At 44.1% G+C, this 21,425-nt stretch overlaps 2 protein-coding genes across 2 annotated transcripts; both read right to left on the bottom strand.

Annotated features, from left to right (window-relative positions):
• Window positions 1-1,365: 1,365 nt before the first annotated feature.
• On the bottom strand, window positions 1,366-11,548 carry LOC131568656 (keratin, type I cytoskeletal 23-like). The gene is made up of 8 exons (XM_058820759.1): window positions 10,919-11,548; window positions 7,430-7,512; window positions 5,936-6,092; window positions 4,320-4,481; window positions 4,104-4,229; window positions 3,154-3,374; window positions 2,452-2,477; window positions 1,366-1,840 (listed from the first exon to the last, which is right to left on the bottom strand). Exons 1-8 carry the CDS (start codon window positions 11,546-11,548, stop codon window positions 1,737-1,739), a joined length of 1,509 nt encoding a protein of 502 aa, XP_058676742.1. The 3' UTR covers window positions 1,366-1,736.
• Window positions 11,549-14,885: 3,337 nt separating this feature from the next.
• LOC131568657 (keratin, type I cytoskeletal 15-like) lies at window positions 14,886-19,667 on the bottom strand. The gene is made up of 8 exons (XM_058820760.1): window positions 19,107-19,667; window positions 18,540-18,622; window positions 17,577-17,733; window positions 17,131-17,292; window positions 16,870-16,995; window positions 16,539-16,759; window positions 15,692-15,717; window positions 14,886-15,202 (listed from the first exon to the last, which is right to left on the bottom strand). Exons 1-8 carry the CDS (start codon window positions 19,650-19,652, stop codon window positions 15,120-15,122), a joined length of 1,404 nt encoding a protein of 467 aa, XP_058676743.1. The 5' UTR covers window positions 19,653-19,667; the 3' UTR covers window positions 14,886-15,119.
• Between the last annotated feature and the right edge of the window lie 1,758 nt (window positions 19,668-21,425).

The following is a 21,425-nucleotide window of genomic DNA, read 5'->3' as shown; positions in this document are numbered from 1 at the left end:
TTTCTTTTTTGTAGTTCAGCACAATAACCCAGCACAAAGCACATACTTTCCTTTGATGTAGAAATAAGGGGCTACTTAGAAGTTTTTATAATTATTTGTGTCACGGCGATGTGGCCCTGCTATGTAAATCTGATAAATGAACATATCTGTAAATAACACAGAAAATTGTTCAAGAAGACCTGGGCACATTTTGTCCAGATGCTGCAAACACCAGGTCTGGCTTGTTAGATCTGGTAAACCATAAGGAAGGACACTCTTAATTAGCCAGGAGTTACTAATCCTGTATTACAAGTTTTACCCAGTTTAAAGAAACCATTAGGTAATCCATCCAATGCTTTGGGGATCTCTTTGTGCAACAAGGGTGGAGAGTTGGGGTGCGGGGGGCAAAGGGGGATCAGGATCTGGTTGGAACATGCCAGTGGCAGAACACTGTTTCACAGAAGTGGACTTTGTTCAGTTTAATCTTCATTTCCTTTGAGATTTCCACTTTCCTTTGTGAGCTCTGTTTCAAAGGAAGGCAGGTATCAGGAGCCCTTTTGTGAGAGTCCATGACGGGACATGATGACAATGTCACTGATGAATGCGAGACTGCCCTGGACACGCAGGCTTTGGAATGCAAATCCCTCACACACTCATTATGTTCCATTTGGTCTCTCTTCCTTCTGCCTTACACTCTTCCTCATCTAAACATCCTAATGGTATTTCTCTTTTCCTTGCCCAGATTTTATCTTTGCATAGCTCTATTGCTGTCAGGGTCTGCTGCTGACTCGGGCATTGGGCTGAGCTGAAACAGGGAGGAAACCTGAGTTTGGCTGAGGCCAACAGCTCTCCCTGATGTTAACATGCACTGTAAACATCAGTCTGGCCTGACTGCAGAACCAGTGAACATTAATTTGAGACCAAATAACTGAAATGGTTTTTTGAATTACCTGAGTCATCAAGAAAGATTGAGTGTCTGGAAAAGTACTTACAGGCTCTGAGGGAAAGTGTGTAAAGACAGTGCTAGAAAATTTCTCTCAAACTGAAGAATAAAGAAATGTTTCTGGGGGACTATTTTTAGTGAAGTGACTTTGCAACACTCCTACTCATAATGCTATTTCAAATGGTGACATTGATAAGTTGTGTATAGGGGAGCTGAATAGTTTTGCTCATGTAAATGTCACCTGTAACTTGTGTCTCCTCTTTTCTTTTTTGTGTTCTTCCCGTATTGTCCTTCCTGAAACAGTGAGGCTTTGGCTGTCCTGAGCCATGTCAGTGACACTACCACAGTGGACTGGACATATGTAAGGGAAAGCAAAATCAGATATTCCAAGGTTCAGAACAAATAATGCATAAAAATTTATTGGCTGCAGTGAGGTATATGATGAGAGGCATAAGACCAGGAAAAAAGTTGAGAGATTATTCCCCTTAAATTATAGCTAATTTGCAGAGCGATAACTGAATCCCAGATGGATATTCCTGCCCTGGGGAGATGTGCACAATACATCTGCCACTAGCTCAGCCAGTCACTTTAATTCAACAGCTTTTTTCCAGCATTTTGGTGACTAAAAGCCCCTTAAACTACCAAAGTCAGCTTGACCCAGCTCTGTGTGGCACTTTGCAGTGTTAGGCTGCAGATCATTTGAGAAGCACGTTCACTACAGGATCCCTGTTTGACCCAGAGGAGCCAGCCCACAGCACAGTGTTCCAGAGGGGCTGTGGGAGCTGGGGAAGCTGCTGGTGGGCAGAGCTTTCCTTCAGGCTTGTGGGGGGAGCTCGTTGATGGTGGAGGACACCACCTCCCCGTTCACGCTGTCGTGGACAATCGCTTTGAGCTTTCGGTTGCTCAGCTCAGAGTGTTCTGAAAGAAAGCAAAGTTTAATTAGCCAAGGAGCAATGCTGAGACAAGGAAAGCCTTATTTACAGTCATTTGCCTGCTGCCTCCTCAACAAAGTTTTCTCTACGTGTTTTCCTTAAAGTCAATATTTGTTACTGCTCTGTGTGAAATGTGCTGCCAGAAAGTCACCCTGGGTCTGGTCCAGGTCAGGGCAAATGAATAACACAGGGAGAGCCCAGCCAATGCAAATCCAGCAGATTATCCTGGATGTCTGCAGGTCATGCCCATGCCAGAATACAAGTTTCCAGACATGCAGATTTTTGGTTTGCTCTCAAGCCCTAACGCTGTTTTAGTCACCCAGTGGAGTCTCCTTGCCATATCCCAGGAAAGCTTTAGTCTGGAGCCTGAGCTGTGGCCCCTGACAGGGCTGGGGCTCAGGCACAGCCCATGGGCTCTGCAGTGAGCTCTTCACAGCAGCCAGGAACTGCTGAAATGCTTCTCAAAGGCCTGTGTGAGCCTGCTATGCACACCTTCCACACTTCACTCAAGTGAGGTTAAAATTGCCCTGAGTAAAATTTGATTGGAAATGACAGTAATTAAGAGTCACTACAGAGAACAAAGTAAGGGACTTTTACCTTTAGTTTCAGATTTTCTTGCTGTCCTGTGAAGATAATGAAATAGAAAATAATGTTAATTATTCAATTTCAAAACATTATTTGTCCCCTTCTCACTGTTTCTAAGGAGACCTCATCCCACTATAAGATAAAACTTTTAGAAAAGAAGGAAAAAGAATGATGCTTTTATGCCATGTGAGCTTTCCCTTTGGTAGATACTCTCACTGGAAGCATCCCTGGGCACATTCACTACTGCTCCCAGGGACAAGTGCATTGGTTCTTGTGTATTTGGAGTTGCTCAGGTTGATCCCAATTTGGTTTCTGACAAATACCCTCACAGTTGGGGCCCCTCTGTCCTGCCTGCCTGAGAGTTGCAGTTCTAAAGGCTGCTGATCTTCCTTTTTTAACTTCATATAAATCAGATGAGAGAATAAAAATGAGGCCAGCATTCTGCTATGCTGAGATGGCCATGCTGTGGGAGTGGAGAATTTTATTATTTTTTTAATAAAAAGTTATATTAATGTAGGTAATCCAAATTACATGGGTACCAGTGTCTGTACTCTGAGTAGCTCCAGCTTTTTATTATGATCCGTCACATTAAAATACCAACCCTTGATGTAGTATGGGACTCACAAGCTTTGATTAAGCATAAACAAACAAACAAATAAATAATCCAAATATGAGGACTCTTCATCTGTTCCAGTCGGGGCAGCTCTGCCTTACCCGTCAGCATTCCCTTCCAGCAGCAGGCGGTATGTGGAAATTTCCTTTTCCAGGCGTGTTTTGATCCCAAGAAGAACTTTATATTGGTTATTTTGCTGCTTCATGTCGTGACGAACCTGGCTCAGCTCCTCCTCACACCTGGAGATGATCTGCTGCATGTTTTGAAGTGCAGCAGCGTAATAATTCCGAGTGTCAGCCAAGGTGTCTTCCAGCATGTGTTTCTGATGGGGCAGATAATACCAAGACCATGATTATTATTTATGTGGTAGATACAACACAGAAATACCAGCAAATTTGGTCTCTAGCTAGAAGATTGCAAAATTAAAGCTGTGGTAATTTAAACACTTATGCATTTGCATAACTATTCTTGTGAAGGCAGCAGAACCACAAAGCTGTGCCGTGTGTGCATGAAAGGCAAAACTGAGTCATTTATCCCTGCCATATCCGTTCTGCTCAAAGCTCTGCTCCTGACACTGCTGTCTGTCCTGTCTGTTCTGCATGAGCTATCCAGAATTGCTCCAAAGTCTCCAGGTCTTTGGGATGTGAGCTTTAACCTGTGTAAGGCCATGTAATATTTGTGAAAGCTCCCCACCAATATTTTTCACACTTTGTGTAATTCATGCCTGATAACAGGGCTTGTAAATATGAACTTTGCATTATTTGTGTTTCTTTCTGTCTTCTTTTTAGACCTGGAGTCAGCTATCTCTTCTTCTTCTCCTCATATTTTGTTGTAAGAAGAGACATACATTTTTCACTTCCTGATGATGGTTGCTGAATCTATTTTGCATATTTTGGCAAAGTCGAGCATGATCTGAATTCCACTTTCCCTCATACTTTAACAACTGCAACAAAGTTATGCTAGGCTGTGGATTTAAATGTAGAATTGGTCCATGACAACTTCTGAGAATACACGGAGTGAGTGAGCAACCCAAGATGTCTGCAGGAGATACCTTACTAATCTGTGCCTGCAGCTCGATGTCCAGGGATTGCAGAGTTCTCCTCAGCTCCTTGATCTCATTCTCGTTGCGCTGGATCTGCTCAGGATTAGGGGTTGCTGCCAGGGACATTGCTGCACTCTGTGGAGCAGAAGCAAGAGAAAAACTCAGACTCCGGTCAGGCAGGTGCAGCCACAGGGGGCTTGGAAATGAGCAGGGACTAGCTGTTACCTGTTCTTTGTACCAGTTGTCCAGGCTTTGACGATTCTTTTCAATTATGGCCTCATAATCTTCTCTTATTTCAGCCAGAATCTTGCCTAAGTCTGCAGGAGGGGCCGCGTTTACTTTCACATTGACTTTGAAGTCTTGTGAGGAGCGATTGGCTTCCATGTCCTGTTCATGTGTCAGAGGGAACAAGCAAACTTGTTTATAGAAGTAGAAAGTTTTCAGAGAGCCACAGAGTCCCAGAGAGGTTTTGGGGGGTAATTGTTATATATATACATTAAGTTAATATTATTTGAAAAATTTATATATTGATAATACTGTGATGTGAATTAAACCAATGACATAGTTGCTTCTGAGGCAGAACTTAATAAAAAACATGCAAGAAGATATTTTCATAGAATGTTTCTTGAAGAAATGGACTCAATGAAGAAGCACTGGCATTTTTTTATTTATTTATCCATTAGAAACCTAAAACCTTGATGAAAATCTAACAGTAATTTCATCTTTCTTACCCTTTATGTTAATATTTATGGAACTATAACTAAGTTTACAGGAGAGTAATGTAAAAGTTCTATGTAATTGTTAAAGGAATAATTGGATTAAAGCATATAATTACTGTGTAAACAACATAATTATAGGACCAGTTGGGCAGGTAGGGTAACATTCCTTTCGGTGTAGCACAACCTTCTGTGCCTGGTACCATTTTCAAAGCACCCAGGCAAAGAAGCCTTTTGGGGTATGACATCATGGAATGCAGATCAGCTGGACACAGGGATGGCTCTGCTGGTCCCCTGTGTCCATGAACTCTCCTGGGCTGGAGGGGGGTCTGCCAAAGGCAGCTGCACCCACCACTGTGCACCCTGTGTTTAATTCTCTGCTTTAAAAACCCACAGACACTGAGCAGGATGTTTGGTCCGGTGTTGGGTAATAACTGCAAACAACACCAGATCAAGCGAAACCAGCGTGTTTCAAGCAGTGGAATTATAAATGTGGGAATAACAGAGAGCACTGAGTATAGCTTTGGAGAATTCAGAGTAGTGTGGCTTTTAAAAATTATCTAATTACTGTGTTTAGGATTATGCAAGAATGAGTAATTTTGCCTGACTTCACCAACCATTCTTTTTAATTTTGATCCTTCAAGAATTTGAGATCTGTTTTGCTCAGGTTAGCCTGTTCTGGGTGACTCTGCTTGAATTTAGGGGGGTGGATAAAGGGCCCTAAAGAGATCCCTTCCAACCCTCAACCCCTCCATGCTTCTGTGAGTATGGGAAATGATATATTCAGAATGGAGGAAAAAGTCTGTGATGACTAAAACCCAGCAGCACTCTGTGTATTTATATCTAAGTCTTTCTGAGAATATTTCTGTCCAATATGTCAGTTATTATTAGCTGTGTATGACAGATGGGTGGTAGAGACTCCAGCAATCTGTTCTCTCTGAAACCCCAGTGTAATTGGTAAAGCAGACACAGGCTTTTTGCTTCACCTGACTCTGATTGGTGCCTCAGAAACAGGATTAGGTCCTGAATCATCAATCCCACTTACAGATTGTGGGTCTTACTCAGTTAATTACACGGTAGTAAAGATTTGTGCAATAGGATTTTACCAAGTGGAACTTTTTCTACCTCCTCATGGTCTTTCCTCCTGAGGATGTGCTCTTCTCTCAAGCCTTCAATTTCCATTTCCAGATCTGTGGTAATAATGGTCATGCCGTCGAGCTCCTTCCGCAGGTTCTCCACATCCAGCTGCACTCCCTGCCTGCGACACTTCTCGGCTTCGTATCTTTGTGAGGAAAGAGAAGACACAACCTGCATGTTGAGAACTGCCCGACTCTTGTATAAGGAGAAGTAGACTTGCTCAGTCTGTGTAGGGAACCAGAGAAACCAATTCTGTTTCTAACATATGTAATTTAAATATTTTTGGATAGTCTTAACAATGAGTTTTATTAGTTTGGTATTTCACTTTCCTCTCTCTCGTAACTTCTCCTCTATGGTAGGAAATAAAATTTCTTTTTCGCACCTCCCTTTTTGCATGTTAGCATTCACCCAGTTGTGGAAGCTTTGAGAATACAATTCTCTGAAAACACTATCAGTAAGCACTGATTGCTTTAGTTTTTCCAAAATGGTAACCTCTGAGTCCTTCAGAAAAACAAGAAAAATGTGATGGAAGCCAATTACTAAAATTCCTCTCTAACCTCTTGCAGTGTCTGTAGTGAGCCAAAGGAAGGGAGATGTTGCTGTGTCTTCCCTTGGGCATGGGAAGCAATTTCACACCTCAGCATCTCTCCCTTTACTCTGTGTTTTGTGGGCTCTATTGGTGCTTCTCCATTCACCCAGTGAATTCAGTCTGAGTTCCATCCCTCAAAGTAGTTCCACTGGTTCCTTTTGTGACACCACTGACTGATAATGAAAGGCTGGCAGTGCTCAGGGTATCCGAGTTTGTCACAATATTATCAAAAGCTGAGATATTTTTATAGCGGATCAGCAACTGCTAGAAATAAGAAAAATCTTCCTGATTCCTAAGAAGTCTTAGTTACAGAAGTGTCAAATCCTTTCCTTTGGAAAGACTTGCCTGAAAGTGTTCTGTACAAAATTGTTGTCTTTTCAGTTGATCTGAGAACTCTCTGTCAATGTACTGAAAATCAGACTGTGCTGGGAGCCAGTGATGCACCAGCTCAGTTACTGTGCTCAATTCATGGGACTCCAAAGCAGAAGCCACACGAGGACAGGTGTTCCCTGCAGAGCTGGACAGAAGATGTGATAAGTCCAGGAAATAGATTTGGGCTGGACTGGGAAGTGCAGTGCTTAGAGGGGATAATTTGTAATCCCAGATGACAGTTTTAAGTGCCTTTTGTGACAAGTATCAAGTGCCTGCTGTCAAACCTGCTCGTCAGGACCTGCACTAAGTATCATAAACAGGGTGACTCAAGGTTCTTCAGCAATCATTTGTGGGTTTTACATGCTTTTGGGTTTTTTTTCCCCCTGTTCTACATTGTTTTTATTCATCCAGTTTCGGCAGAAAGCCTCAGTAAAATCTCTTCCCTATTGGATTAGCAAGAAAAATAAATGTTTAGTTTAATCCTCTTTCAAATCTAATGAGGAAACCAAAGAAGAGCTTACTTGAGCCTGAAGTCTTCAGTTGCCATGTTAGCGTTATCAATTTGTAAAAGGATGCTGGCATTGGTGATCTTGCTATCCTCAATCTGGAAAACAGAGAATCCAACAGGAGAGTTGGTGTTGCCATGGTACGACAGTAAATAATCTGTGCTGGTTTAGCCTCTTTGCTGCTCAAAGGAAGCATCTAAATAGTGGAATTCCCATGCTAAGGTGACCACCGGAATAAAAGCATTTCAGTTTTCCTTATTCACCTAGGTGTTTTGCAATTTTGCTCTGTAATCTTACTTTACTCTTTTTCTTACTTTTTTTGAGGGAATGAACCAGGAGGCATCATCTTATTCCTGCCAGGTAGAGGATATGACTTTCATTACACAAATTTCATGGTCTATTACAGAGTAACAGTCACTGCCTTCCTCTGGTTTTGAGACCAGATTCTGCTCCTGTTCAGCATTGCTGTCAAAGCTGCCTTGGGCTTCTTTTGGGCAAATTTCAGTAAGAACCATTAAGCTGTGTCTGAGTACAATCAAAATACTGGAGTTAATGTTATGCTTGTGCATGAACACCCTGCTGAGCTGGTGATGGTGGCAGCCACTCACTGGCAGGACCCTCAGCTCACCACAGGCTTTAGCCTGGAGTTTCTTGCACAGTACCACTGGCATCTGGTTGGTGTGGTCCATTCAGTTATGCACCTATAGCTGCTCTGAATCGACCAGCAGCATGCAGTGATTGATTCAGGTGTCTGATTTTGCTTTGGGATTTGAAAATTGCCCTAAAAGGTGCAGGATGAAGCATGATCTTATTTCTTTGGTGCACTCAGCACTCACTGGAAAGGCTCATGTGTCCCTGATAACATGGAATAGCTTTTAACTATAGATCTGAGCATGAAAAGTTCAGTATTTCATGCCAAATCTTTGAAAGAACTCCAGCAAGAACTCACACATAACTATCAGGAAATCATAAATGCAGGGCATTGTGTCCTTTTCTAACACAGAGAAAAGAGAAGAGTGGTTGCTATCCCACCAGCTACCTTCCCTCAGCATCCACAGAGCAAAACAAGGGGCACTGTGGCTGTACAGAAGTCATTTACAGAGCCGTCAACACCTTGGAGTAAATTTCCCACACCTCAATGAATCACAAAGAAACAAGGAAATGATAAAATTCTGCTTAAGTGTCAAAGGTTCAGCTCTGTAGTGAAGAAGGTGCTGTGGAATGTTTAACTAATCTGCTCACAGACTGTGCCTTGCTGCGCAATTATCCGCACCTCGCGTACTGCCCTGGGACACCACCAAGGCCAGCTCAAGAACTTTAACAATGCCCTGAATGCCTGGCTGCCTAGAATTTGGTGACAAAGAAGAGGCAATTCTTGAATCCAGCCTTGAAAACAACATGAGTTCCTCAGTTTTGTGCTGTGTACAGAATTGCTGTGTGACTCTGTGCAATCCGAGCACTGGTCAGTGCTTTGCCCACTGCTGTGTGGCCCCAGTGGCTCTGCAGCCAGCAGGAGATCTCACATGTGCCAGTTATCTCTTAACAATCACATGGAATTCCTTACTGCATCCAACAGGGACATTTGCAGACTCTAGTACCAGTCTGCAAACTGTCAGCTTCATTAAGAACTCTCACATTATTATTGTATAGGAAATACACTCCAATTCCTTCTCAAAACAGGGATTTCCCAAGAAGGCTTCCTGCACTGACTTCACCTCTCATGTCTCCTGTCCTTTCTTCCATCTCCTGGAATGCTCTGTAGATCACTTTGCTTATTTAGCAGCACAAGGTGTTTAAATGAGACAGTTACCTGCAGAACAGGTGCTATTTCATTGTGTATCTGGGTTAGGATAGAGTTGGGCTGGAGCAAGGCTTTTCCCAAAACTTGTTGCTCCATCAGGCATTAATCCTGAATTCAGGTATCCAGGAGAGTATGGTTAAAAATGTAGAAGCCAAATGATTATATGCCTCCAAGTTCAGACCGGCAGCATATCATAGACATGCTGGATTATTGGATATAGGACCCTAAATTTAGCCTAAATTTTATTTTAGGTGCTAAATTAGTTTCACCCTTTAAATTAACATTTAATTAATTTAATTATGGTTAATAATTAGATGCTATATTTTCACTCGTTTTACTGGCGGACATGCTGCTAATTGCAATATTTTATAGAGAAAGTAAAAATTCTGGGTTCAATCACTGAATTGTCACCTGTAAATGATCCTTTCCTGGCCTTTCATTTCCCATCCAGGACAGCCACCAGCCTCCAGGTGTCTGTGGCCAGGGACAGCTGTTTAAGTGGTGACTGTTAAAAATAAATGGTTTGGGTACAACCTACTCAAAAGTGAGGGCTTCACCCCAATCAACATCATGGTTTTCTGCTTAATGTCTTCCTAAATCTTTCTGATTTACTACTTCCAAATCAACCTGGACACATGTTCTTGATGAACAAGTTTTTATTTCTCTTGCTGTTAAAGAGGAAAGCGCCCAAGTGCCAGCTCTGGGGATGGTGACCTTTCTTTGTCCTTAAAACAGAAATGGGTGATGACAGTTCTGGCTCTCCATACACAAGCTGTGGTCCGAGCACCTCACCTACTGCCTGGAGGCAACACTTTTAGCTGTGAGCATGGAGTTTGATTAAGTCCTTGGCCCCAGTCAGCAAAGATGTGAATTAATACAATTTCCAAGCCTTTTAAAAAAGAATTTCTCAGGATCTTGAGAATGCCAAGTAATTATATTATAAAAAGTGGAGGGCAAACGACAACATTGCTTTTGGAAGAGCTTTGGGTTTTGCCCCATATGGGTATGTAAAGTTAATTACACTGATTAGTCACACAGATGGTTACAGTGCTAAGGATGTTCATTATGAATACAGATTAATATTATGCTTAAATTTGAAGACACGTGAGTTTGGGAGATTGAAAGAGTTACTGTTGAACATTAATATTAACTACTGGCAGGAACCAGAAATTCTCCTTTTAATTATAGTGAAAACATCCACAAGGAATTTGTCACTGCTATTTTCTTAATTACAATGAAGTATTTTTCCATCTGATTACATAAGCTCATTGGTCCCAAAACTCCTGTAGTTTCATTGTCTGCTACCGCAGGAATCAAAGAGCTGGAATGCCCCAGTCTGTCTGGAGACAGCGGCAGGAGAGGGGCAGGCTCTGCACTCCTCCTGCTTTGTAATTTGCTCAAGACTTGTGCAGTCAAAAAGACCAAGTTCTGCCAGCAGCAGTTACTCAAACCCCAGTTTCAGTACAGAAAGGAACACTTGGTAGCACAGCCAGTCTCTGCAGAATCCCCCTCGCCCCCTTCCAGCCTTTCTTGTGCCCATTCTCCTCCTTGTGAACACAAAGACTATCCTGGAACTGCCTTCCTGAGGATTTCTAACATTTCAAAGGTTTTATTTAACTTCTTTAAAGGAAAGCCATCAGCATAAAGTAGAACCCCAATTCCTTAGAAGAGCACAGAATGACACAGTCCCAGCTCTGACTTACCTGTCTTTGCATGTCAGTGACGTTTTGCTCGTACTGGTTGAAGTCATGCCTCTTTCCATGAGACTTTGTCCTGTGCCACTCTAGGATGCAGCTCTCCAGCTGAGCGTTGGCTGCTTCTAAGGCACGGACCTTGTCCAGGTAGGCAGCCAAGCGCTCATTCAGGTTCTGCATAGTCTGTTTCTCATTCCCACCCAGGAAGATGCTTTCCCCATAGTGCTCACCGAAGCCTCCCCAGGATGCCCCTCCTGCAGCCAGCCAGAAGGGTCTGGCAGAGGAGAAGGAAGGATGTGTGCTGCTGGCACCACCATCTGCACTTGATGCTCTGTAAGAAGTTTCTTGCTGGGCCAAACCACACCCTGTACTACCCCTCAGGGACCCAGAAAAAAACTGGAAAGGGCCTTGGCTGGTGCTCATGCTTAGCTCTGTGTGAATCGAACCCCAGGTTTGGCTGCCTAGCACTGAGCAGCCTCTTCGCCTTCCCTGAGCAGCTTTATGCCTTTTCCTGTGGGAGTTTCCCTTCGATGAATGACTACAGCAACAAGATTGTGTCATCACGAAACGTGCTTCCTCTTGGTCAATTCTGAAGCATTTATGAGCCTGCACGCTGTTGTTGTTTGGAATCAGCTGCATACCGGGTTGCTTTCCTTTCGCTTGTTTGGGTTTTTTTTTTCTTTTTCTTTTCATATGATAATAGTGAGGTGTGGCCAAAATCCGTAGGTGTGGAACAGGATCAGTTCTGCCTCAGACTTCTCTCTAACCCTGTAGTTAGTATGTTATGTTTTCCTGCTCATGAAGAGAATAAATGGGAAGCTGGGATGGGGCTGTGCAGCTACTTTCTGTGGTAATTCTCAGGCTGTAGAATTAGCAGCCCTTGGATCCTCAATCCTGTGGATTCTCAAGTGCAGTGTGTCCTATCAGCTGTAGAACAGCTTAGTGACCAAACAGCTTCAACCTGTGGGAGATGTGAGGCTTTCATGAAGTCATCCAGCTTCTAAACCAAATAAACCTCCAGTCCAGAGTCAGCAATGCCCAGCTGTTCCCTTCAGCTGCCCATTTCCGGGGGAAATACTTGAGAATTAGATATTTTAATGCTGATTTTCTCATTATTTGAGGTGCAGTCCTGTTTCAGTGGTCTTGTCTCAATAGGCAGCAGTGCAAAGTTTTCTTGTTCCCAGCGTTAATACTATTAAGATATTTATCTTAGCTATAGAACATGTTTACACTATGAGTTTGTAACAGCACTCAAAAGATTCAAATGATTATTTAAAGCTACCAGCCCTAAAAACTGACCTGGCAATCATGCAGGAATAGTCTTTCTCAAAAGTTTCAGTAACTTTCTGCCAAACTGTATCATCCAACAGGGAAAGGTGCAGGGTGGCTGTTGCAGATTGTCCTGTTCCTCATGCTGGTGAGGAGCACAGACTGGGGAGTGGTCCCGTGGCAACTGCTGGGTGTAGTGGGTTTGCCTTGTCTTGTTCTAGTCCATGACTGAGGGAAGAAATAGAGGAGGAAGATTTGGGAAGAGGCATGAAGCTGAGTGGGCACAGGCTCTCCCAGAAATGCTGCAGCTATTTCCTTACCTAAGTGAAGGCTAAACCCTTCCCCAGGGTCTGCCCTGGCCCTGCTGCTCATCCTGACTGCTGAGGTCAGGGAGACTGCATGGAGCAGAGTTAAACTGTCCTGGGAGAAACAGGAGGAGATGTGTTTTTCACTGTTTGTTTCACTTGGAAGGCTGCAGCAATAAGGAATTGCTGCACTCCAGCTTCTCTGGTACCTCCGGCCTCCTTCCTGTCGGAGCAGGATTCGGGCTCCTCCTTGTGGCTCGGCCTTGGCTCTGCTCAGCACCTGCTCCTTTCCTTTCCCCCGGCTCTCTGTACATTGAACACACGCTCCTCTTCCTCAGACACTTCCTTCTGTAGAAATCCTGTCATTTCTAACTATTTGGGGAAAGAATTCACTGAAGATGAGGTTTTCTAGCGAGCACAAGGTTTGGCTCTCCCCAGATATTCTGGTTACAGCCACATAGCTGCAGTCTGGGGTCAGCCCTGCTGCTGGGGAGGGGGATGAGCTTGAAGCATCAGACAAAAACTGAGGCCCTAACTTGAAATAAACCTCAAATTTTAATAGCACTGATGACATCCTGCAGATCTCACCAGAGATCAATTTCAGATTGAATTTTCAGTTTAGCAAGCTGGTGTCTGTGACCTATCACACTGAGATGGAATTGCCCAGGGATGTACATAATAGAATGTGAAATAAAATGAATACTCTGTTTCACCAGAAATTACTCCTTGGCATTCCCACACTGCCTGGCACTGAGGCTGGCAATGTGGGAGACCGCAGAGCCTCAGTCCTGAGAATATAATGGAATTAGTACATCATGAAAACCAGATTTTTATTTTCTCTTTCAATTAATCCAAAGTACAGGTGATGTGAGACATGGGAAGTGCTTCCCCTGCAGCTCAGCCTTTCCAAACTGGAAAAGATGCCACAATTTTGATCCACACATGCTGAGGATCGATGAAAAAGACCAAACAACTTACTTCAAAATCTGATATGACTCTTTGTCAGGCTGCAATGTTGAATTTGGGTTTAGTCACCTCTTTAATCCAGAACAGAGAATGGAAGTGATGCCCGGAGTAAGGAAATAAACTGTTGTCAGCAGGTGGCACCCTTGGATGGGGACTGCTCTGCTCCCTGGGAGTGGTGCTGCTCCACAGACCTGGCTTGCTTCATCTGGGAATTGTGGGTATTTTACTGAATTGGAGCACGGGAAGCAAACTGAGCTGAATTTTGAGGCTGCAGTTTAAATATAGGCAGAATATTTTGACAAGTATATTTTACAGGTCAATGTCCTGCAACAATCACTGATTGATTTAACTCCTCCATCAGGAATACAAATGGATGCAGAGCTGCCTGAGGCTGTAGGAATTCCCTCTCTTGCTGAGTGATACAAACAATAGTCACCTAGGTTTTGGATCAGGAAAAATATCATTTATACAATTCAGTTTTCCTCTTTAGTGGATTGAGATGTTGCTTTGCTGCAGTTTGCCAGAACCTCTTCTGAACTCCTTCCAGTGGGAATGCCAGCAGGATGTGCATTTCTTACCAGCAGCACCCATGATCTCATGGCCAAACTGGTGATGCCAGCAGTGTATCTTTCTTTTTCTTAAATGTCAGAAAATAGAAGACACAACAATCGTGTCTCTATTTTTGGAAGGAAAATAGAGCTTGGAAGGAAAATCATATATGTAATTATAGAAATTACATCATTTTTGCAGGTATTATAATGTGGATTGAATGTCCAGTGATGGGGCTTAGGATGCCTTTTTCAAACATGTTTATGTGAGCAAAGTACCGTGCTTAGGTAACTGCTTTGTGTGCTTCTGGGGTTCACCAGGCTCTTAAAGTTTTATCAGCATCTCTTCAGTTCCACTGGTGGGGGATTTGTAGCTGGGAGAAGGTGTGGCTAAAACCACAGGCAGAGCAGTGACATGGGCTGGGGATGTTCTTCCTGATGGATGAAAACCAAAACAGTTGCAGCAAACTCTGAGCAATTTGTTTCACCTGGACTGTGCCTGCTGCTTCCTTAGGAGCTGAGGGAATTTGCCTTGGTGCTGCAGGCAGTGCAGGAACACAAATATATGCAGTTTTTTTCAGAGATGCATTTTATTTGTGCATGAATTGTAGCCCTGTTGTGCCCTTGGAACTGAGGACAAAGATCTTAAGGATTTGTTTATGCTATCTTCTCTGTTTTTAACTGATACCAGCTCCAGATGGCTGGCAGAATCTAATGGCACTTTATCTGTCCGTTCATCACCATCTTTATTATTATTTTTAAGGTTATTATTGTTATTGCTGTTGTTATTCCCTGAGTAGCCCCTGGCTGGCTTCCAGCAGCCCATGCTGGGAGAACCTGTGAGCTGTGTGTGGCACAATGGCTTCAAAAAAACACCATTAGACTGGATTCATTTGCAGAAGCAGAACAGAAACTTTATTGTTAGGACACAATAGGGCACCAGCAGAAAACAGGCTTGGCATCTCTGACCCAGCGAGCCAATGCTCGTGTACAAAGGCAGAGCAAATCTAAGGAAAGACGTTCTTGGATACATTCTTGTGCTTTGGGGAAGTGAAAGGTTCTTTATCTCAGCATTAGCCAGTGTGAGGCTGCACTGGGTCCAGGTGGAGATTTGGGATTTCTTTATGGGTATCTCCTGTCACGGGTAGAAACGGGTTTTCCATCATCATCTGTGCCAGAGCGACGTCCTGAACTGCTCCCAAATGCTGTTGTAGGGGGAATAAAAAAATTAAATTGGGAACAAAAAAACCACTAAGGCACTGCCAACACCCTGAGGAGCTGAACCATGAGGCTGTGTTTGTTTCCTCACAAGATCTTTCACATATCAAAGGCAGAACTGCCTTTACATCTTATTTACTTTCCCTCCTGGTCCTCATCCAGAAAACCTTAGGAGTGCACATCAGATATGGATTTGGAAGCATCTTGAATGTTACGTGAATCAGCAAAGGAATGAATCTTTGGGAGATCTGGGCATTTTAGAATCCCATGAGCAGTTCATGCAATCATTTTGGAAATCTACTGGTTTCAAAAATGAACATAAAGTATTATATTTTTGTCTCTACATGATACAGAACATGCTCATTTTAGGGAGAATGGAATCTGTGGTAGTAAGAAGAAACCCAAAACTAAAAGGTTTATTTAATCCTATTTTGCCTGTTCATTTCAGCCCCTCATTAAATAAAAATATTTCTTACCATCCTTGGGGTTCAGTCCTGACAACCTGTAGAAAAGAAAGATTTGATTAATGACCATTCCTGACCTTGTCCCCTGAAACCATTGAACCATTTAGGAATTTGTGTGGATGGGCAGGGTTTCACAGAGCTGCTCTCAATGGCTGGTTTTGAGGTGCGTTGCTACTAGAGGTGGTGTTAAGGTGCTTTCAGCTTTGAAATCCATCCCTATGTACTTGAAAGGGAATGGGAACAGTGGTCAGACCAGTTCCTTGTCCTAGGTGTCTCCTTATACTGCTCGTCTCCTCAAAATGCCTCTTCTAGTAACTATGTAAGGAGCTGATTCCTCCTCAGAAATCAGAAATAATTCCATGTATAGATCAGATATGAGAAGTGGGCATGAAAATGCAGATTTTACTGAAGCTGGAGCCTGTTCCAGGCTCTTTTCTTGCTGGGGATACTGGTGTGTGAGGATGAGTATTTATTTTCACCTCTGTGCACAAATTGAGACAACCAGGAGCTAAAGACATACTGGGAGCAGGTTTTTATAGGTTGTCTCAGCCTGAAGGCTCTAATACCAGTGCAACCAGAGGATTAAGTGAGACATATATAGGGGGCCTGGTGCCTTTTGTAATTCATCATGATCAAAATGGTGGCATTTATATTTTCAAATCCCCCGCACCACTGATGTGCAGATGTATGTCAGTAGCCATAAATCTTGAGTGGTGGCAGTACCAGGGACTTTGCCAGTGCTCCAAAGGCTGTGTTGTGCAGGGAGCGTGTCCGAGCACTCCAGGGTCAGCCTGGCAGCCCCAGCTCTGGTGTGTTGTTACCCTTATCTGCTCATCAGGACGGGGACAGAGTGACGTACTGTGCGTCCTGGCCCTCCAGCAGATGGCGGTACGTGGCGATCTCCTGCTCCAGGCGACTCTTGATGTCCATGAGCATTTTGTACTCCTGGTTCTGGCGCTCCATGTCGCAGCGCAGCTCGCTCAGCTGCTCCTCCACGCTGGTGATGAGCGCCTGGATCTGAGCCAGCTGCGCGCAGTACCGGCCTTCCGTGTCCCGCAGGTTGGCCTCCAGCCCGGCTTTCTAAAGTGCAGCAATGGCAGAACAGGTTACAAGGAAGTTTGTCGAGTTGAGGAGAGGGAGGAAGGGGACAGTGTGAGGCAGTGCCTCGTGGTGTCGGGACAGCTCCGTACCATGCTGAGCTGCGACTGGAGCTCGATCTCCAGGCTCTGCAGGTTGCGGCGCAGTTCCGTGATCTCTGACTTGCTGGTCTGTATCTGCTGGGTGTGGGTGGCAACTTCACGGTTCAGCTCCTCAGTCTGAAAGGAAAAATAATGTAAAATCACATACAAATGTATAAAAAATCAATCATTATGAGAAAGGGAGGTAGGGACCTGCCAGGGCGGTAGTGCTGAGGCAGAGCACTGCCGTGCTGTTTGTTGGTGTGGCTGTACCTGAGTGAAGAACCAGGCCTCGGCATCCTTACGGTTCTTCTCAGCCAGAGCTTCATACTGCTCCCTCATCTCAGCAAGAACTCTGGTCAGGTCAATGCCAGGAGCTGCATCCATTTCCACATTGACTGTTCCACTCAGCTGGTTCGAGTACTCCTTCATTTCCTGCATGGGCAGCAGACAGAGGACACAAAAAGATCAGGCTCTCCTCTCACACTGCGCCTGCCCTCAGCAATCCCTGCTGTGGTACACAGTGCCTGTGCTATCAAGTATCACAGATGGAACACACATAAAACACTTATCACATTTGCTTTCTCATTGCAACAGCTTCTCTGTCTCTGTGTACTCACACAGGACACACGTACTTACATGTAACTTACACGTATGTTTCATTTACAAGAGATAAATTCCAAAGGGGAGTGATCTCCCTGCACTTCCAGGACTCTCACCTCTTCATGGTTCTTCTTCAGATAAGCCAGCTCCTCTTTCAGTGTCTCAATCTGCATCTCCAGGTCAGCTCTGGACAGGGTCAGCTCGTCCAGGACCCGGCGCAGGCCGTTGATGTCGGACTCCACGCTCTGGCGCAGGAACAGCTCGTTCTCATACCTGCAGTTCAGAAAAGAAACAAGCACTGGAACATGTCCGAGTTTGTATTCAGCAGAGCTATAAAATGATCACATATGGGAGGAACAGTGGACTGTAGATGAAAACATACAGATTTAGAGGTGTAAAAGCAATAAAGGTGTTCTTTCCCAATATCCAGCTACGGCATAAGGAAGCACAGACAATGCAGTATGATTTTGTTCCTGGGGAGGACATGACATTTCACCTTGCAGAACCTAATACTGATTAGCAGTATCAATAGAAACATTGTCACATAGGACAGGAGTTTTGTAGTGTCCTCCCAGATTTGCGTAGGAAAGCACAGGTGGGGCAGGGCTGCCTGGGATACAGGAGAGAAAATAGAAACCTGCAGGTGCATTGCTGCAGGGAAGGCAGCTGCACATGGACCTTTATCATCTGATGTACTGCTGAGCCTAGGAGCTGGAAAAACCCCACCTTACTCTAAATTTCAGACTCCAGCAGAGAAATGCTGAAGCCCCACAGCAATCTTTTCCTGCCACTTTCCTTCTAAGTGAAAATCCTACCTATTCCTGCCTTCTTTCCCCTGTGATTCAGGCTACTGAAAATATTTGAGTATCACAAAAAAAATGAAGACGGGGCTATAACTGATCATGCAAACAGCTCAGTGATTGAATGCTGTGTTCTGTCAGGCTTGTACTCTGAATTGGTCCTTCATCAATGGATTCTGCTTGCCAGGGTGTTTTGTATCTGAAGTTACTAAAGAAAAAACTGTTTTGGGAGAGTGAAGAAAAGTAGAGTGAAGACAAATGAGCTCCAGGTGAACTTACTTCAGTCTGAAGTCATCAGCAGCCAGCCTGGCATTGTCAATCTCCAAAATGACCCGGGAATTGTCAATGGTAGCAGCAAGGATCTGCAATTAAGAAACATGGAGAAAAGTTCCTGTGAATAATGGTAAAATATTTGGTCCACATTCCATGAGCAAACCAGAGGGCTGTGATACTCTGTGCAACACAGATCAGAACCTTAACAGGGAAATGTGTTTGTACAACACCTGATCTTATCCATAGCCAGGTGAATTATCTTTCCAGCCTTTGAGGCCTACCTGTCACATTCTTTACTATTTGATTCCTGAAAAAATGCATTGATCATTCTAAACACCTTTTGCTAACTTTTACTGCAATCATTTTAATTTCAACAAACATCACATTGTCCGGGTAAGATATTTGGTGTTTAAATTGAGAAGAGGCTACTCTATTCTGCTAGAATGCTCACTACCTCAATATATTTGGGATGAGAAATTCACTACTTCTTTTGTAATTATTTTAAAGACATGGAACAGGGAGTTCCATAATTCTCTTACCTTCTGATAACCCATCTACATATGAATGTCATACCTTGTCTCGGAGATCTTCAATTATCTTGTAATAATTGCTGTAGTCACGGGCGGGGCTGGTGGGAGCTTGTTTCTGGTACCAGTCTCGGATTTTCACTTCTAAATCAGAATTGGCCTCTTCCAGGGCTCGTACTTTGTCCAGGTACGAAGCCAGCCGGTCATTCAGGTTCTGCATGGTTATCTTCTCATTGCCAGACAGGAGGCCATCGCCACCACCAAAGCCACCACCAAGGTCAAATCCTCCACCAAAGCCAGCGCCGCCTCCAAAGCCAGCGCCCCCTCCAAAGCCGGAGCCCCCTCCAAAACCACAGGCTGCTCCCCCTCCAAAGCCTCCTCCATAGCCCCCCCCGAAGCCGTAGCCTCCTCCTGAAGAGGAGACATACCTGGCTGAGGAGATGGAGACGCCGCGGCCGCCGGAGCCGCCGTGGATGCTCGGGGCCCGGCAGGCGCCCCCACCGCGCACCGAGGACAGGCGGCAGCTGCTGCCCCCGGCACCCCCAAAGCCACCCCCGTAAGTGGAGGAAGAGCTCATGTAGGAAGTGGCCATGGCTGAAGCAAGAGAAGGAGCAAAGGTCAGTTATGCAGCCTTGCAAGAGAAAACAGCTTGTGCCTTCGCTGCCCTGGTGCCTCTTTTATATCCTCATGATGGGGTGTTGGGAGACAAACCCCACTGCAGCCCTCCCTCCAAAATTCCTCCTCCCTAGAGGTGAGGCCAATTGTGATGACATTCCTGACAAGCAGTGCTGGCAGCACATCGCAGGGGCTTGGGCTTGGGGTTTCTTTTTTTAATTAAACAAAAGGCATGAATCAGATGTTTTTTCTTCAGGCTATAGTTCTGAAACTTGGAGTTTACTTCTCTGACATTTAAGAATGGAAAAACAAAGTGAGTTCAGCCCCACCCACTTGCCTATTCACAATGCTCACCATGGCTACCTTCAGAAAATCAACTTTTTCTAAAAATGAGGCTTAAGTAAAATTCTCCTTTCTTTGAAAAATGTAGAGTCATCTCTTCATCTCACCATTATTCCTTCTTTTTTATCTGCATTTTTTTCCCTTTAAAATTTTGGAATTGAATTAGAAATATTCTTTATTTTTTTCTTGGAACTAATATTTAGATTTTGTAGTATGAATTTTTGTTATCTGCTCATGGCACTGTGTGAGGAACAATCAGCATCCATCAGTGTGCAGGGGAGAGTGGAAACAGTAAATTTATTAATCACTTTGAAATAAACCAGAAAGGTAACACAGATTGAAACAACTCAGTTAAAAGAGTAAATGTGGGAGGACTAAGATTGTGTTACTTTTGAAAATGTAAAGAGAAAGGATTTAAGAAAACACAGTTCTGATGGCAATGCATGTGTTTAATGCCAATGTGCATGAGGAAATGGAGTAGCATTTGAAAATAAGGCTTGAGAAACACTCAGAAGAGGCACCTTAACCCTTCATTTAAAGCAAGAGTCTGAAACAGAAATACATTACTGAGCTAATTGCCAGTGAAATTCAGGAATTCAGTCCTGCAGCCCTGCTTGCCTGCAGGGAAGGCAGATTTGGGCAGTGCGTGAGGAAGCAGGAGCTGCCCCTGTGCCTGCTGGGGACAGGCTGTGGGCAGTGTGGAGTTTGCAGAGCGCCCCAATCTCTGCACAGCACAGAGACCTCAAATAAAGCTTAAAAAAGAAAACTTATACCTTTGCAAAAACATCATAAGGAAGGCATTGTTTTTAGCACAGTCTCTGGCAGTACAGAAGCTGAGCTTAGAACTCAGGATGGGGATTTTGGATAAGCCAAGGTTCACAGGAGTTGTTGGAACAAACCAAGGGGGTTTCTGACATTTCCAGCTGAGATGTTAATGCAGGCACAGGGAATGCACAGCATTTTCACTCAGAGATGAGCACTTGGAGGGGAAGAAATGGCAGAGTCCAGCTGTGATGTGTCCCCACAGGCTGGCTCTGGGCACAGCCACTCGCTCCAGGCTGAGCAGAGCACACGGGTGGGTGTTCACTGCTCTGGAAACATGTTCCAAACTGAACCTGGCCCTTTGCCACAGCCCTTCAGTTTTGCTGCTGGGTAGATTAATGGTCTGTGTACCTTGCCAGATCCCTGTGTCTCCAAGGGTTGGTGGCTCATGAAACAAGTTTACACAAGCTCTCCTAAAGATAAAAAAATGTCTTAAAAACTCCTGTTATCAATGCCCTGAAGTGTGTGCACTGCCAGGGGCTGATCAACCAAGAGAGCCCACAATAAGTAAATCATATTCCATTTAAAAAGCCCAAGCAACAAAACCCCACAAAATTTGGTAGGAAACTTTGGGGAGTTTTCATTG

Source organism: Ammospiza caudacuta, chromosome 27 (assembly GCF_027887145.1).
Source record: "Ammospiza caudacuta isolate bAmmCau1 chromosome 27, bAmmCau1.pri, whole genome shotgun sequence".
Classification (NCBI taxonomy): domain Eukaryota; kingdom Metazoa; phylum Chordata; class Aves; order Passeriformes; family Passerellidae; genus Ammospiza; species Ammospiza caudacuta.
The sequence above is the reverse complement of the archived record's forward strand: the minus strand, read 5'-3'. Positions and strand labels throughout refer to the sequence as shown.